Here is an 18,695-nt window from a genome sequence, read left to right on the forward strand (position 1 = left end):
ATTTGCTACTTGGCAAATACTGCCCTTACCTCAGAAATAGGTGTTTTGGAATCAAATGTGGCACTCAAATAGAAACAAGCTCTAAGTTCTCTACTCTCTGACATAGAAAACAGAAATTTCCACTAAATTTGCATTCTAAAGAATGGGGTTTTGGGCAGCACCTGTGGCTCAGTGAGCAGGGCGCCAGCCCCATACACCAAGGGTGGTGGGTTCGAACCTGGCCAAACTGCAACCAAAAAATAGCCGGGCGTTGTGGCGGGCACTTGTAGTCCCAGCTACTTGGGAGGCTGAGGCAAGAGAATCACCTAAACCCAAGAGCTGGATGCTGCTGTGAGCTGTGATTTCACAGCACTCTACTGAGGGTGACAAAGTAAAGACTCTGCCTCTAAAAAAAAAAAAAAAAAAAAAGAGTGGGGTTTTTTATGTGGGTATTTCCAGGGAATGAGAGAAAAGAATATGAAAGAAGACTGGTAATCCAAATCTCCACAATTTATCATAAATGTTATGACATAATCCTTAGCAATTGGAATCTGGATGTGAAGCCTTCCCATATCATTGCAAACTTTATAATTAAAATAGTCTCTGTAAAAAGCAAAAATAATAGCTTCAGCCTCAAATTAGTATGCACATAAAGATAGACTGTCCTTAAGGAAATTCATTAGTTTCTCAACTTGAATGAACAAATTCACAAATCCCAATTTCTTACCCACTGTTATTTATAACAATGCAACATAATAACATCTCTATTTCTTTAAAATAGAGAAATTAAATAGCACAAAATAAATTTGTCTAACAAATTACACTTGGAGATTTAGAAGAACACTTTAAAATGTGGATGAGAATACAGATGGTGATGCTATATCAAACAGTCCTAAAAAGGAAGAATTCTTGCTATGTAATGAAATACAAAGAATGGGATTTTATCATCTCTGCTTCAATTTAATCAATATCTTTTCCTAATAGTTTTTAATGATCTTGCTAATCTAAACATCTTTTTACTGAACCTGGTCCATTTTCATTTTCAAGAGTAAGTGAAGTTTACTTGCTATCCAATGACTGTGTTAAATAACTCTTCAGCTGGTTCTCCTACATTTCAGAAGACTATTACTATAGCATTCATTTTCCAACATCATGATTAGCTACGTCATTAACTTTTGAACTTTTTCTTGAAAAGGCATCACTGATACGTAAATATCATAGTGGCACTCTAACTCCTTAAGAAATCATTTTGGCTTTTTAGTAACACGTTTGTACTATATACACGTCTAAATTAACGACTCATGAGAGGTACACAACGCATGAAGAATATATTGAATAGTATTTTCCTAAAATACTACATATCTTCGACTACATAAACTGAATCACAGCATGAAGTTTAAATATACTGACATCAATGTGAAGAAAATTATTTTATTGAGCATTTTAAATACTTTATCTGAAATGATCTTTACAAGGGTACCTGTGAAACTTAGTAAATGTAGAATATAAATGTCTTAACACAGTAACTCAGAAAATGCCAGGAAGGCTATGTTAACCAGCGTGATGAAAATGTGTCAAACGGTCTATAAAACCAGTGTATGGTGCCCCATGATCGCATTAATGTACACAGCTATGATTTAATAAAAAAAAAAAAATGATCTATTTTAAGTTGCTATTGAACTTTTCACTTTACTTGCTGTTCATTACTAGTTCAGAACTAGTTCATTTACCTAGAAATGATACCCCAGCAAATTGTGGGATGACCAAAATCAGTTTTGAAAACGTATTTTCAAATTTCTAAGGAAGATGTGAATAAATACGCCACATTTGAAACTCTGGTGGTTCTTCAGGAAATAAAAGGGGAAGTGAAGAGAATGGTGAGGGAAATGCAAGACGCCAGGCTACACAGAACACGGAGGAACAGGGCTGAGGGGTTGGCCTGGATGAGCTAGAGCTCGCCAATTCCTACACTTACAGAAACACTGAAAACAAAATCTTTGTGTAAATTCAATCACCGCCACATAACATTTTTCTTAGTTACATTTTTAAAGGTACTTAAAAAAAATGTTTGGGAAGACCTTAAGTTGAAATTTGAGCAGAATCCTGAAGGAGTAATGGAGTATGTAGAAATCTGGTAGAATACACCCCAGTTACCCCATATCAGTTCAAAGTGAAGATTCAAATCTGAACTTACTGCTTTTCCTTCCAAACCAGCTTCTCTTCATGTTTTCTATCTTTTTGAATGGTGCCATCATCTTTCCCACCACTAAGAAATCTGAGATTAACCTTTAGACTGTACTCTGCCTAACTCTGAATAATGATGTGCAGCCCACGTCCTTTGATCCTGTCTCTTTATATCTCATTATCAACTTCCTTTTATGAATATTGCAAGAACATCACTACAAGCACTTTTACAATATGCCTTCTCTTAACTGGTCTTCTTGCCTCCAGTTCTGATGCTGCTACACAGTTGTGAAATGTAAAGTTTATCATGCCCCTCTCCTGCTTGTAAACTTTGCAGTTGTTTCTCGTTACGGTAAACCCAGACTTTTTATTGTGGCACAGAGAGTGTTAGCAAACTTGCCCTGTCTTAACCCCTCCAAATCTCTTCTCTCCATTTTAGGTAAATTTACTGGCCCTTGCTCTATAAAATTCCTTCTAAAAGTCATCCCTTTCAACACTGTGCCCCTTTGCACATTTTTGGACAAATTACTTATAACAATGATTTGCTTACATGTTTGTCTTTTTCAAATTTAGCCCGGTGATTGGTTCAAAGGTGGCATTGGGGGTGGGGGGAAGGATAAAATATAAGGATAAAACGTATAAATCACGAGGGTAATTAAAAAAATGGACAACTCATGTCTAAGCTCTGGTTCCAGGCAAAAGGGTGCTTCTTTCTCCAAATCTTCAGAATCACCTTAGAAACCCCTTTTCAATTTGTAGCTCAACATATTCAGATACTAAACCCAAGTAGATAGTCTTACTTGTTTAGAAAACAATAAAAAGGACGAAAAACCCTTTCCCAACTACGAACTGCTATTATGGGGGATACGTGTATACACCATTTCCTTTGTATACTTATTTTTTAGTAACAAAGAGAATTTCAGTTCCAGAATACGTGCACTACAGAAATTATTAGTTACTTGTATTAAAGATAATTTGAGGTTGAGAGAATTAGTCCTAGGGGCTAAAAAGAAGAAACTGAAGTTAGTGACAGAAAATAACTTAAAATAAAGAAAAATTAGCTTTACAAAACTCCCCTAATAGTATCTGGCAGAAGATAGATTTAGCTTGTTTATAAGGGAATAATGAAAGTGAAATCCAGGATCAACAACCAGTCATTAAATTGGCAAGATATTTAACATATAAGTGGGGGACCAAGAATAGCAAGATATTTGATAGGCATCATATGTACAGCACAATGAAATAATTTGCAATCTTCTCATTTATGAGTCCACTGTAGGTAGCAAATCTTTGTTTTCCACAAGCAACTGATGGGAAATGAAAATTTACAGTACGGCATTATATTAGAGAAGGTTAAGATGTTATCGATAGTGTTTTATCATTTATTTGTTAGCATTAATAAACTGCAATGGAAATTACACTTCTATGTAATTTCCAAAGATTTGTTCCTTTTGTTGTATAGAATAGTGAAAACTACTGCAATTCATTTTATTTGCTTCTGTCATTTTGATGTTTCCACCTATGATTGTATCAGAGTTATACTTTTTTTTTTTTTTGAGACAGAGTCTCACTATGTCACCCTTGGTAGAGTGCAGTGGCAGTCACAGCTCACAGCAACCTCCAACTCTTGGGTTTAAGTTATTCTCTTGCTTTAGAGCCTCCCAGGTAGTGGGACTACAGGTGCCTGCCACAATGCCTGGTTCAGGGTTAGACTCTTGATGATAGAAAATGCAAACTTTGCCAAAATAGAAATTAAAGATGCTTTTATATGAAATACACCATACACATAAAAACAGCCTTTTTTTCTATAAAGGTTTTATAGCTTACTATGGCTAGTAAACTCTCTTGGAAGACCTCAAAACTCAAATTTGTTTTTTCAGTTTGGATGGTGACCCCAGCCAGAGTTACACGTACCAGTAGAAAACAAGATGCTGCCTCTATCAGATTTTGTTATGCACAGTAACCACCTGGAGAAGTCAGTACCACCTGAGATTCCGACTCAGTAGGTCCAGAATAGAACCCTAGATTCTAGTAACCAATGAGTTCTCAGGGATGCTGGTTGTTCACGGATATTATTGAATAGCAATAATTAAATGAGTGGTTCGGGCCTTGATGTCTGTTTGAATCATGTGAGTAGCTTAAAAACAAAAACAAACAACAACAAAAAAAGAGCCTTTCTAGGGGTAAAAGGTTATTTAATTAGTTTGGGCTGCAGTGCTGGCACTGAGAACTTTAAGAGTTGCCAAGGTGAGACTAACACTGCTAAATTTGAGAACCAATATATTTGTTAGATTTATTAGGCCTCCATTTCAGTAGTGCATAAAGATTACGAGAGTAACAGATGTCCAAAATTTACAAATTCTTAACTGAGACCATAATTCATTATCCATTAGGTTCTAACTTTAAGAATCTTGGTGGCTTCATTTCTATATTTCCTATTATTTAATAATTTTTTAATAACAAAGTTAACTATTCATGGATTATAATGAAATGACAATAAATTATTTTTAGATTAGGAAGTAAATATATAAAAATATAAATATGTGATTTTAAATTATATGGAAGTGGCAGTTCCCAACAGATAAAAAGTCTCAAAATAGTTAAAAAGTTTATTAAAAAAAAAACCCAAATCAGTTATACCAGAAAACCAGACACAGAAAAGTTCTAGAACTTTAGTATCCCCACCTGAATAGGATTACTGAGAGTTACAAACTGCGTTATCACTCTTTGTAAGATTTTTCCTAATTATTTTACTAAATTGGGGTTTGTAAAAGGTGAAGATGCATTCCCAAGGCTCCCACCCTAACTTTTAGAAATTCACATCAAAAATACTAAATAAAATGAATATTTTAAACTCCAAGGTATTTGCAGAAATTCCACAATTAAAGAGTACTAATACTAGTCAGCTGCCATACTAATGATCTGACTTAATTAAACCTTCTGAACAGGTTTTTTCACACCTAAAATAGTGCAATAAGAATGTATAGCATGGACAAAGGCCACATACAAATATAAGATGGTATTAAGTATAACTTTGATAAAGCAAAAACAAATAAACAAACAAAAAATAGTGTGGCAGTGTTTCAGTGCAAAGAACAGAAGTCCAGGTTAAGGAGTACTCCAGCTTTACCACTAATTAGCCATTTATTAGGCAAATCACATACCCTAGTGTCGTTTTAAAAATTAAAAGGTCTCAAAGAGATTATCTTGGGAAACTGCAGCAGATCAAACTACCTGATCTAAAAATACCTGATTAAGTGATCCTCTAAAGCAAACATGACTAACTGTAACAACAATAAAAAAAAAAAAAAAAACCACCAAGAATTTACTTTTATCATGATTAGTTTGAAAAGTCTCTTAAGAAAAACATTTTTTTAAACTTGTCTTCTGGTCTACTAATTGTTAGGGTATAATTTAAAACAGCAAAAATACTCAAATCTAAAAAGAAGATGGAATGTGGGGGAAGGTGCGGAGAAAAAAATCATGAAATGCAATGCAAGGGCACCATGCAAAATAAAAATAAAGAAGTAATGTAAATAGGATAATGAGAAAGTGAAAAGGTTTTTCTAAGCAAAACTATTTCAAAGCATATAGTATAAAATATTATGATGTGTCCCAAACAACATACTGCATAGGCATTCTTATTAGATATACCTTTTTCTAAGCACTACAAATAATTCATAATTTCTACTTAAAATTATTATAATAAAGATGGTAGTACTTGGAGATTACTTCCTTTTAATTTATTTTTCGTCTGAATACATGTCCTGCCAATAACAAAATACCTGGTTTGACCAAATACATAAGAAATCCCTGTATGAATCAAAAAGTGCCATGCTAGCAGCCTGAGGGAGTGAGACACAAGGTTGTCTTGTCTGAGTTTTAAGTTTCAGTCATTAATCTTCTTCAGAACTGGAATCATCCTCTTGGTCAGAGAGTTCAGGGACAGGGAATCGGAGAATGGCAGCTACCCCAGTCAGCTGGCCAAGCTGTTCCCCAGATACATGAAGACTGGAGAACATCCTAACTGTGCCAGCATTCTCTTTCACACTGTCCACCAGCCTCACATACCGGCTCCTTGTGGCTACATCCTGGTGCCTGAAGAGCTCATCACTGATGAGCAATGTGTCAATTGCCATGGCTTCATTGGCCTTCTCTACCTGCTTGAGTCCATAGAAAGCCCGGTCAGGTTCATGTTGTAACATTTTATAGAAGTCATCCAAGGCTTTTACTTCTCCAGCAGCTTTAGTGTCTGAAAGGCGGCTAGCTACAGTAGGGTCACAAAGAGCCTCTTTCAGGGAGTACTTGTGTCCAGAGGAGGCATGTACCTAGAGTTACAATTATAAAAGTTAGACAAAGGGTATCTTAGAACACTCATTAATCAGCCCACAATGACTGAAAGCCAAAACCACTAATAAGGTTTTATATTATATGTTTAATGATTCAAATAGTTCACTATGTAAATTTGCCAGATATTTAACAGCCCTCTTTTCATTTCATTATCTCATTTAAAATTTCCATCCTTGTAAAGACATTTCTCCACTTATTCGTCCCAGTTCTAAAACTTCAATGGTAGTTTATACTAATCCCTCTACCCATCCTTAATTATCCCCCCCGGTAAGATTTTTTTTACCTGAAGAAATTTGGACCGGTTTTCCAGGAGCACTTTGTTGTCAGTCTTCACTGCTTGTTGAAACATGTAGTCGCAGAACTGTTCCCTCACAAATCCTGGGCTGGCTACCAGGATGCACTTTACAATATCAAAGTTTATGTGGCGCTGGATACCCTGGACCACCTGTTCATAGAACCGCTCCAAGGCCCGGTCATGCTGGGAGCAGTTGCCTTTCCGTTTCCTAGGGATGTTCACCTCCACCTTGGCACGAGTGAGGGTCATGCTAGGAGTGACTAAGCAGATGTGGGCGAGGCCTTCCTGCATGACCACAGCCGCCACATCAGCGCTCCAGGCTGGGTCACAGGCCTGCTCGATGCGCTCCAGGACCACACTGTCCCACTGTTTCTTGGCCAGGGTGAACTGGCGGTTGGGCTCCAGCTCAATGGTGTGGTAAGCCCCCATCTTGACATACTCGTTCTCCTGGATGTTGGTCCCCTTGACCCGCAGCTGGCAAGCTTGAGAGTCGAAGTCGATGGTTTCCACGCAGAGGGTGAGGGTAGTGCGGACCCGGTTGCTTCCCACGCTGCCGGTGGAGGACTCGGTCTGTACCTTGCGGATGGTGGAGGCGCGCAAGCTGTCGCCCACCTGTACTAGATTGTAAGTGTGCCACATGTCCTCCGGCTCCTCCGGGACCAGGGTCACCTGGCCCGCATTGTCCTTCTCAATGTCCTTCCTCACGAGCTTCATGGCCTTGGCAGGAGCTCAGTGACAGAACAAGAAGAACCAAGGGGGTCCCCACCTGAGAAGGGGAAAGAGAACGCAGGCCGGGAAGTGGGCGGGGCGGTTCCTACGGGCACTGGCCTGGCGGGAAGGAAATATTCCTTCTGGAACTCATGCGGCCAAGGGCAGCACTTACTCCAGCCCTCTATCCCTTCTTTTCTCAGTCTCCGGAGACTCAGCGAACACCGACCCCTTCGCGGTCCCCCCTGCCAGCACGGAGCTTGAACCGGCGAGTAAGTGCGCATGCGCCGCCCATGCCCCGCCTCCCGGCGCACGTTAGCCCGCGCTCCGCCTCCCGCCGCACGCGCGTTACGTCCCCAACGGAGGGGGTGGGGCTGTGGAACGGATCAATTTCAAGGTGCGCAACTGTTTTGGTGGGAATTTTTGCTGAACTTGAACTTCCTAAGTTTTTTCTTCCATCCCTGTTTGTGAAGACTCTGGGGAGTGAGTGCAAATATTTGTTTCTTAGATGGATGCGATTGCCACTCTGCACCTTTTCTCGCTGGGTAAATTCAAACTTTCTATAAAAGTTAAAGGAGCTCTCAGAAGTTCAAGTTTGTCCCCAAAGGTCAATACTGTGTTCGGATTCGTTCCTGCTTTATCTGCACCCAGACGTTACAAGCCTGTCTGAGCTGGCATCTCCAGAAGCGGTTTCCAAGAACTACTGGTCACGTTCTGTCTGTGCTCTGAGCAACGTGCCCAGCTGTTTTCTGCGCTTAAATTACCGTGTCTGCTCGATCTAATTAACCCAGATGTTAAAGCACTAGTCCAAGAGAGCGAAGAAACTATGTGTGGAATTTACCCCTGGGCGGACTTCTCAGTTGCTTGACCTGATGTCCTGGGAATCCCAGAATCCAAAGCCTGCAATCTCTGCTTTCCATAGCTCAGTAGCCTGTGAAATGTTTAGGGTGGAGGTTGGGTCGTAATAGTTTAAGGTCCCGAGCTTAGCTGCTAAAGCTAAGCTAAAAGGTGGGGCTATAAAATGGTATGATAATATAAGCGACCCTGCTTCAATAGCTATATATACAATTTATTTTCAAAATTTACCATTTCATGGGGGAGTGGAAGTTGAGAAGTGGGATTGCCTCGTAAAAAGATTGGTGAATAGCAATAAAATAACAATAAAATTTCTTGGAGCTTAAGATGGAGTAGAGCGCCCCAGAGTTTGAAAGGGGGCGTTCACCAGCCTGAACCGGCGAGACAGGGATGAAAGGAAGAATTCTGACTTTGTCACAAGCTTGATAATTTTAACAGAAGTGTCAATTATCTTTCTGAGAAATTGTCAGGGTACAGAAAGGTCCTCTCTAAGGGGAAAGTCCCAATTGGAAAAGGTATTAATTTTTATTTATTTTTGGCTTTTTTTCCTTCTCTTTTCTCTGACTAACGTTTCCCTTCCTACATCCTTGTTAGACGGAGTACCCTCACAAAGTTCCTAATTCACATCGCTTTCTTCCAGTTCTAAGAAATCGAGGAACAACTTTTCACTAAGCGAAGAACTTATCACAATGAGTGTGCAGGTGTTTTGCCTTTCCAAAGGATATTGTATCTTTTGGGGGGTAGGGGGGTAGGGTGGAGGATGTTGTATCTTTTTAAAAAGATCTTGTTAACTTAAAATTCCTAATTGATAGAGTGAAGGGGGCGGGGCGGAGAGAGAAAGAAAAGATTCTTTGCTCTGGATCACTTAAATCCATTTCATCTCTTTCCATAGTCTGTGAAAGATTAAAAGCCGTAGAATCATAATGGTAGGCACACAGTGGATCTGAATAAAAGGTTTTTGTTGAAGATTTATCACCTATTGAATATTTATCAATAAATACTTTTTCTATGCTCTTTCTTACCCTGTAAATACTGGTTACCCTCATTTTATAGAAAAAAATGGATTGTGGGGAAGTTAAATGTTTTCAAGATCACAACTATACTCAAATTCAGACCTGCTTCACTCCATATCCTCTCCTTTCCCCATTGCCACCACTCTATGAGTTCTTAATTACATGCAGTTATCCATTCATACTTCCCTCAACATATTTTCCTGTCACCTTTAACAGTTAAACACAACCCCACGGCTCAGGAACCAAGTTGGAGGACTTGAAAGGCTCTAATCCCTTCCCTGCTCTTTCATCACCTCTTAAAATCAGTATATTCTTCTTTTCCACATAGGTTTTTCTTCTGCTCAGCCTAGGTCATCATATAATCTTTGAGAAAGATCTTACATTTGACTTTAGAAGAAACTATATTTGTTTCTGCATTTGAAGCCTGACTGACTCTCATTCGCATGTTTTTATTTATTTATTTAGTGAGTTAGTTATGAACATACTACAAAATCTTCCATAGAATTACTATTTGATCTGAGACAACTGCTACAGCTGGAACTCTTCTGTTTTGTTTGTTTGTTTGTTTAGCAACTTGACCTTATTCCTGAACAGATGTTTCTCTCAGGCTTAGTATTTCTAGACTAATCATTATACTTTTATTTTGAATTATTTTGGTTTCCATTCTCTATTAATTAAATCCTTGGCACAACTCTCAATGCTTTGGTTTTACAAACTGTAGAGCTCTAAGAATGCCTGGCTGGAAGCTAAAAATCTGGATCAGAGAAAGCAAGGGGCAAAGGCTCACAAATGATCATGATTATTCAGCCTGGGAAAAACAACTGGTTTGAGAGAGTTGACTTATGGATAATCTGTTGGGTATATTTATTTCACCACTTTCTTTCCAGGGAAACCTTAGGTCAGCCCTACTGAATGAAATGGTTCATGCATCTCATTGGTGAACCAGATTATAATCTTTACTATTATAATAATATGCCAGAAATAGTTTGTAGGGCAATAGCAAGGATTTGGGGGTCCTGCAGGGTGGAAATCTTGTTTGAATACACTGTGCTTAGTACAGAGACCCTTAAACAGTAGGGGATATATAAATTTCCATGTTTCCGACTTGTATTTTTATAATTTTTTTTTGGCAAGGTTTACTTTCTTGCAGCACAAGCCTGATCTTTTCATCCCTCTGCTTTAAGCACCTTGGGAACCCCTCCCATCATTGCTTCTTTGCATGTCTATTAGCTCTTCCAGACTATAGTGCTCTTAATGGCAGAGACTACCTTTTCCTTGTTTTTGTGTTCTTGAAACAGCACAAGTAGTAAATAACCATTATTTTATGAACAAATGGTTATTAACTTTCTTTTAATTCACAGTTTAGCTCTCACTGACATCCTAAAATTAGGAAATCACATTGTTTTAGTTAAAATAGAAGATTACTCTTAAGGTAAGTTTGTATATTTCAATTTTTGAGTTACTTGTCTAAGAAAACCATGGTTTTAAGTACATCTTACTGAGGAAAAGGTCTTAAAGTGTCTTAAAATAATGGATAATGACAATTTTATTATACAACATATACATAGTTTGGAAAGTGAACTTTACAGAATAAGTAGCCCTATCTCTGATTATGAGTGTCCAGTGGTGAAAGCAATCATTTAGAGAGAATATACAGACCTCAAACTGTACACAGGCTCCCATGTGACCTCCACAAGGAAAGATAAGTGATGATTGGGGATTCAGCTAATGAGGTGATAGGGAAAGTTTGGATTTTTTTTTAAAATTAACTTGTAATCACTATCTAAATTTCCTGTGATTAAAAGGCTTACTTGCAATCGTCACAAAACAATACAAAACCTCTTATCAAATAAAGTCTTACCAACAAAAGTGACTGTGTTTCTATTTGCCTATATCCTTATATGATACAGGATCATTTTGCCAAAAAACATTGCAATAAAATGTATAACTCAAATATTTGTAAAGGATAGTCAATACCCATGCATTTTCTGACTTTAGTAAACTAAAAGGCTAGCTAATAAAATAACTTTGAAAGTACATTTAATTTATATTAAGAGTACAAGATTTATAATAAAATCTAAAACAGGCCAGACCAGTGGCTCATACCCATAATCCTCCTACTCTAGGAGCTGGAGGCAGGAGGAACCCTTTAGCTCAGGAGTTGAAGATTAGCCTGAGCAAGAGCAAGACTACTATGTCTACTAAAAATAGAAAAATTAGACTGGCATCATGGTGGGCACCTGTAGTCTTAGCTACTCTGGAGGCTGAGGATCACTTGAACCCAGGAGTTTGAGGTTGCTGTGAGGGTGATGACATGGCACTCTAGCCTGGCAACATAGTGAGACTCTGTCTCAAAATAAATAAATAAACATTCTACAATACCCTAACCATTTGATGTTCTAATATGATTTGAGTGCACTATTCAAATTTAAGAATTTGCATCTATTTCAGCAGATCTCATAATTCATACACAAAGAATATATGTCTTCATTCCTTTTGATATTTGAATACAATGATTTTTTTCTATTTATCTTTCTCACTTGTTTAGAGGGAACTACTGTTTGGATAAAACAGAATTAATGTTTTTGCAAATAAAGTGAACTTTTAACACCAACCAGACCATAATTTTAACGACCTTTTAAAACTTAGTTGATTTTTTTATTCCTTATTTTCTTTAATTTTTTTTTTTTGTGGGGGTCAGTTAAGTGCCATGGCTCAGCCTAGCTCACAGCAACCTCAAACTCCTGGATTCAAGTAATGCCGCTTGCCTCAAACTCCTGAGTAGCTAGGACTACAGGTGGCTAGTTTTTGACAGAGATGTGATCTTGCTGTTGTTCACGCTAGTCTGGAACTGTTGAGCTTAAGCATTCTACCCACCTTGGTCTCCCAGAGTGTTAGGATTACAGGCATGAGCTACCATGCCTGGCCTTGAGCCTCCTTTTAAATCATAGAATAAGTTAGATTAAAATTAGGCTCTTTGTATATACACAGTCTTATGCTAACCACCAAGATGACAAAGTGATGAGTTTGCCAAAGGTAGAATCATTAATACCATGCAAGTGGAACATTTTTTGATTACTTTATTATCATGTTTCTCCTAAGGCTTCTTTGTAAAAAGTAGAGTATTCAAAGGAAGATCTAAGTGAGGCTGCTGGGGCCAGTGGAACAGTCATCCCCTGCATCTGATAATAAACTTGGCTCTGGAAGAGTTGTAACAGAGGAACAATGTTCAGATCTTTCTATCTAGGAGGGATGTCATACATTAGCCTCTTTAAAATCTTGTATAGTTTTTAAATGTCCAAAGAAATGTGATAGAAAATTGCCATCTAGATATGTTGTATATTATTGATTATGATTTTCGCATGCACATTTTCCCACATTTCAACATCCCTGGAACTGGGATGCAACCCTACCTAATAATCTAGCAATAATAATTGGATTAGCAATGCTTGTCTTTCTTAGTGGTACATGGAATAGTGGTCCATCTTTTAATTGCTAATGTCTTCCATTTGATGAGATAGAAATATTTCAGGGATATAATTAAAGGGGATAATCTGATCTCTTAAGTACTTTCAGAGTTTGTCTATAGTCTATTCTTTCACGATTCATTCAATAAACAAGTGCCCATTAATCCTAGCTGCTAAAATTAATAAACAAAACTCTGTCCTCGCAGAGCATCCAGCAAATGCAGAAGACAATGAAATATTTAATTATGTCATGTGGTATGTTATATAATAAAAGCAAAGGTGCTAGAGACACACATTTTTCTGGGGGAGGGTCCAATCTACTCCAAGGAGTCTCTTGGAAATCACATACATGTGGGGACTTAAGAATGAGTAACAGCGGGAGTTAACTGCTTGTCCAAAGGCCCTGAGGAAGCCTTTAGAGGAGCCGCGCAATGAAGGAGCTGAAAGAAACCTTATAATTTTGAGGACAGGATTATGTGCACTCAATACATTTCTTGATGTTCTAGTTGCTTTGCCAGCAAATACAATACTGCAGTCCCAGACTGCTCTGAATAGGCAAGCTATTCTGACTTTAGCACGGTGGCAACAATTCCAATATCTTTCATTTCATTTTTTAACATGAAATTAAGAACAATATTTTGTATTTCATACAACAGAAGAGCGATATAGGTAAAGAATATCATTTTGGTTCTCAATTTTTTTTGAAAATATTTTAAACATGAACTATTTTATTCTACTATGGAGGCCTATGGAAATTTGGTAGGTTCTAAATCTATAGTGGGAAGTTTGTTGAGTTGGAGATGCAGGGAGAAGTCAAAGGAGCATTCATCTACTGAAGTAAGATGAGGCCCAAGACCTTACGCTTCAAAAACAGAGTAGTGTCATGGCATCAGGGAAGGAAAATATGTAAACTAGTCAGCAGATGTATGTATTGAATTATTACTTTCATTGCCTATTTACTAAACAAACAAAAATCCTATAAATTCATTGCTGCTTTTACAAACATCATAATGACTAAGAACGTTTTCACCATTTCAGTAATCCTGGAAAATACATGGTGTGCCACTGGAGGTCATTTCTTTGTTTTGGGTAAGTGACAGACTTCCCCCCCACATTCACCCTCACTGGACTTCATTTCAAATAGGAAATTTTGCCTGTGAAATAAGTCATAAAAGAAGACCCTTGCTTCTTGGCAAGTCAAAATGTTTCTAGGGAGGAGAGACATAATTCAATTAGGGGCAATTCCATATTTATATTAATAACCAAAGGTAATTGCTTTACTTGAGTTATACTTAAAGTAGGGTCTAATTTCATGTTGCACCTAAAAATTGTGGAGATGACAGAGTCACTTGCATCATTAATTAGGTCTTTATCCTAGTCTCTTAGACATTTATATTTGGACTTCACATTTACGGGGGTGGCAAGAGGGGAATGGACTTACATTTAGGTAGCCTATATGTTGTACTATTTCAGAGCATGAAATTTGAAGTCAGGGATCAGAATTGAGTAAATTGGTCATTAACTAGTTGTGCAATTTTCTACAAATACGATTAGTTTCTTGGTACTGTGCTTTGAATTGCCCATCTATAAATATGGAAATAGCTATATACTTTTTTAAAAGTTAGAATGTAATAATGCATGCGCAGTTCTTGGCACAGGGACTTGCACATAGTATGTGTCAGCATTAAGTTGTGATAATTATTCTCAGTGATTAACTATCTTGGCCTGTGTTCTCTGGGAGGTTGGAACTTGCCATTTGGATATGGCCAATGGGGGAGAGGGGCGCTGGGCAAGACATTGGAGGTGAAGGGAAAAGGGGGTGGGTTTTAATCTCCCTTACTCCTTCCGTGTTGGGCTTTAGTTTTGGCACCAACAGAGTTCCTCTCCTGATGGCCATAACTCTGGTCCAGCAGCAACTCCTCCCCTGACCCATGGCCAACTAACATTGCCACCTCCTCAGGCCTAGGAATGGTCATGGTTTTTCTTCTCACTGTTGCTTCAGGGGACTTGTTCCCACTTTCGCTTGTCCTGGGTGCTCTACAGTCTTTTCTCATTCTGTTAAGGCCTCTGTAAATTGTCCCTTTATGAAAACTTGCTTCATGTAAATCCTTTATGTGGGCCACTAGTTTAGACTGGGACTTTGACATAAGTAAAATAATAATAAAGACTTTATTTGGACATAAGTAAGAACATCTTCTGTAATGAATCATTTTAATAAATGTTGGAAAAAGGAGTTCTAAATCTAATGGGAAGTTTATTGGGATGGGGATGGTTTATTGTTCTGATATAAACTCAGCTTTGAAGGCTGTAGAAAGTTTGTTTATATGGCAGAGGGTGGTGGGAAGGAAGGGTGAAGTTATTTTCTAGACACATAAAACAAGATCATATCTACAATGGCAAAATCAGCATGCGGATTATGAAGAAAGTAAGGAAACATGATGGGTTATAATGGCTAGCTTATGTTTAAGGGATGAGGTTGGTAGAATAATAGTCTCCCAGAGGTGTCCACCTCCTAAAACCTAGAACCTATAAATAGGTTACCTGAGTTGGCAGAAGGGCCTTGGCGTATGTAATAAAATTAAGGATCTTGAGATGGGGAGATTATGCTAGTAGGCCCAGTGCAGTCACAGGGAGATCATTTGGGAGGCAATAAGGGCAGAGTAAGAGAAGGAGATATGACAATAAAGCGAAGTCAGAGAGAAAGAACAGAGAGAAAGATTCCACCCTCCTGGTTTTGAAGATGGAAAATGGGCCTAAAGCAAGGAATGCGGGAAAAAGCAAGGGAACTAATTCTCCCCTAGAGCCTCCAGAAGAAAGGAAACCCTGGTAACATCTTGATTTTAGTCTAGTGAAACTGTGGCCTACAGAATTGTAAAATAGTAAATTTGTATTTATTAGCTGAGAAGTCTGTGGCAAATTTGTTATAAGAGCAATAGGAAACTGACATGGGGCAGTAGAAGGTAGAGGTGATGGGTTAGGTCAGTCAGTTGAGAAGTTTAGATTTTATCTTGAAGGGGACAGAAAAAAACACTAAAAATCTTTTAATAAAAATTCAGATATAATAAAAAATGGTGTATTGGGAAGGTCAATTAGAGGTTGGGTTCAGATTACAGACAAAACAATGTGCTCTATGGATAGGTAGGGTGCACAGATGGGTTAGATGATGAGACCCCAGATTAGGTATTGATGAAAAGTTTCCAAACGTGAAAGAGATTGGTAAGGAAGAGCTGACAGAATAGGATGACTGATGTGAAAATTAGCAGAAGAAAGAAGTCAAATTTCAGATCCTTAATGTGTTGTGAAATACATTAAATATAGAACAATTGAAGAGCCTGTCAATTCTGAGACACTTTTTTAAATTCTAAATTTCAATAGGATTGAATTATACACACAGAGAATCTTAATACTGTAATTTAGAAATATTTATGCATTATTTTAAGTCCTTTCTTGGATTCAGCAAGGCATATTACACACACACACACACATATGAAATTGTAACTTGTTAATCTTCTGTTATTTTAAGTTTCATTGTGTGTTTTTAGAGGATGTGCAAACCTCATTTGATCATTTCTGCATTAGAGACTGCTTATTTGGTAAAATGAAAAAGGCACAATTTGAATAGTTAGCAAACTACTGTAGTCATATTTGGGACAAAACCGGCAACAAAATGCAAGTGATCTACAAAAGATTGATTTGAAGAGGAGTCATAGGTCAAATATGGGTAGAGGGTACTGACAGTTCCTGGGAAGTTAAACTACTCACTGGCCGTAATGCCGTCACCACTGCTTGGATTACTGGACATTTCCTGAGTAGTGGAAAATGTTTGGATCAAAAGTCAGTACTTTGTTATTAACTCTCTTCACACCACTTCACTGTGAATAAAGCTCTGCCTGCTAATAATCCATTTCTAAGTCATTTTCATAAAAGTTAACAATGCTTGGACATCTAAGGCAGGACTAAACCGAGTGGTTCTCTCATGCTTTCAATGGTAAAAACACCAGTTAACTAGTACAGGTAAGTATGTCAGCAGTAAAAACACTGGACTGTTTAATGCCAATGATATGCTAAAGCCAACGGTTAAACAAACCATGTATCAGGTGATTTGCTTTCACACAAAGCTTCTATCAATACACTTTCACCCATTTGCATTCTGTTTTCCACCATTTCAACTTTCCCCCCTCAATCAGTAACTGGTTAAAAAAAACCTGAGCATAGTAAATCAGTGAAGTAATCTTAGAAAATGCTACAGTTCACCTGCCCCCCCCAATTACATATAACTTTGCAATGCCACTGTGTTTTTTAAGTCCCCTCCTTAAAAATACATAGTTATACACAAGTAACCATACTATATAGTTTGTATCTTGGCTGTGATATTTACAGAGTAAACATGCACTACTTCTTTCTACATTTTAAAATGTTCCTCCCCTTGGGTACTGACAGAGACATCATTTTGGGACAAATAGCAGTTTTGCTCCACATGCCTCTTTCCTTGTTCCGTAGGGGAAATGATTTGACGACTAGACAGCACGGAAGACCACAGCGTCCACTCTTGAGAAACCCGAGAGTAGAAATTTTGCATATAAATAAGGTGCCCTATATTTGTCACCCCAACGCCCGCCAAAAAAGGGGAGGAGAGCCATTCAGCAAAGTCCTACACTACAATGTATATTGATAAAAACAACTTTAATTTGAAAAGTCAAATCGCCCATATAAAGTTTTCAGCACTACCTCACTCAAGGAGTGGAGGGTTTGAAGTGACACCAAAACGAGTGCATATCAAAGCCCAACTGCAAAACTCTTTTCCGTCCACCAACCCGCCCAGGCTACCTGGTGCCCGAAAGGGCACGGGCGCTCCCTGCTCTCCGGACCGCGGCTCTGTGCGCCTCCCTCCCTGCGCCAAGCCCCGAGCCCACGCGCGCGGGAGACGCTCAGAGAAAAGCCGAGTCGCTCACCGGTGAGGAGCCAACAGCAGGCGACAGCGACCCCTGGGCTGGCGCGGCGCCGGGGGGCCATGTCCGGAGCGGCCGCGGCGCGCCGAGACGCGCTGGCTCTGGGCAGGAGCTGGCAGACCGGCGCCCGGAGGCAGAGCGCGGGGCCCCTCGGCCGGCCGCTGCCGTTCCCAGTCCTCGCCCCCGCCGGCCGCGGCGCCCGGGAGCTGCAGAGGAGTGATTTCCTGTGTTCTCGTCGAACGCCTCTAAATTCTCTCCACGCTTTTCACATCCCAGACGGATTGCCACATCGCCCGCCCCTTCGCGCTCCTGGTCTCTCAAATCCCACTGGCAGCGTCCCAGGCTCTGTCCGAGACATGGACAAATAAAGCCAGCTTCCCGGGTCCGTGTTTAGGCTAAAGTCCGCGGGCTGCAAAGCAAACCTTAAAGGGACATCTGCCTTTCATTTAGAGGGTGATCCCGCGCTCTGTGCCAAATCCCTAAGGTGGTAGGAAGGCGGGCAGGGCTGGACCTTGGGGAGGGAGGGTGTCGCCCGCTCCGTGGCTCCGCCTTCACACCCCTGGCTGCTCCCGGGCTGGGCAGGAAGGGCGCCTGGACAGTGCGGTGCCCCAGCTCCTCCGCCCTTAGGAGGCGGCTGTTTTCCCAGGGTCCGGCTGCTCGGAGGGTTCAGACCGCCCGTGAAAGTGCGCGGGACCCTTGACCGTCACCGTGACGTTGTCTAGCACCAGAAAGGGCGTCCTCACCACCCAAACACGCCCAAGCCAGGGCTTTGCTGCCGTTTATGGAGAGTTTGCTTCGTTTATGGTGATCATGGGTAAAGGGGGGGACTCAGATAAGTTTTTCTTTGGGAAGACTATGATAAGGGGAGAAAAGGAGGAACAAGATGGGGGAGGAA

The 18,695-nt window shown here is 39.5% G+C and overlaps 2 protein-coding genes across 2 annotated transcripts in view; both read right to left on the reverse strand.

The window, feature by feature from the left end:
• ITGA1 (integrin subunit alpha 1) overlaps nucleotides 1-18,382 on the reverse strand; it is a 164,563-nt gene extending 146,181 nt beyond the window's left edge. Inside the window, exon 1 of the mRNA XM_053590825.1 lies at nucleotides 17,804-18,382. Within this exon, the coding sequence (XP_053446800.1) occupies nucleotides 17,804-17,864 (61 nt within the window). The 5' untranslated portion in view covers nucleotides 17,865-18,382. The remainder of the gene's footprint in view (nucleotides 1-17,803) is intronic.
• PELO (pelota mRNA surveillance and ribosome rescue factor) lies at nucleotides 5,876-7,725 on the reverse strand. Its single transcript, XM_053590837.1, has 2 exons — nucleotides 6,797-7,725; nucleotides 5,876-6,491 (listed from the first exon to the last, which is right to left on the reverse strand). Exons 1-2 carry the CDS (start codon nucleotides 7,520-7,522, stop codon nucleotides 6,060-6,062), a joined length of 1,158 nt encoding a protein of 385 aa, XP_053446812.1. The 5' UTR covers nucleotides 7,523-7,725; the 3' UTR covers nucleotides 5,876-6,059.
• Nucleotides 18,383-18,695: the final 313 nt, after the last annotated feature.

The sequence above is a fragment of the Nycticebus coucang genome, chromosome 1 (assembly GCF_027406575.1).
Source record: "Nycticebus coucang isolate mNycCou1 chromosome 1, mNycCou1.pri, whole genome shotgun sequence".
Taxonomy (NCBI): domain Eukaryota; kingdom Metazoa; phylum Chordata; class Mammalia; order Primates; family Lorisidae; genus Nycticebus; species Nycticebus coucang.

Bases quoted from the DNA above. Each gene is read 5' to 3' on its own strand.
- PELO (XM_053590837.1), bottom strand. From the start codon at position 7,522: ATGAAGCTCGTGAGGAAGGACATTGAGAAGGACAATGCGGGCCAGGTG. The intron at 6,492-6,796 runs GTAAAAAAAATC...TTGTAACTCTAG, and splicing joins ACCGGTCCAAATTTCTTCAG to GTACATGCCTCCTCTGGACA.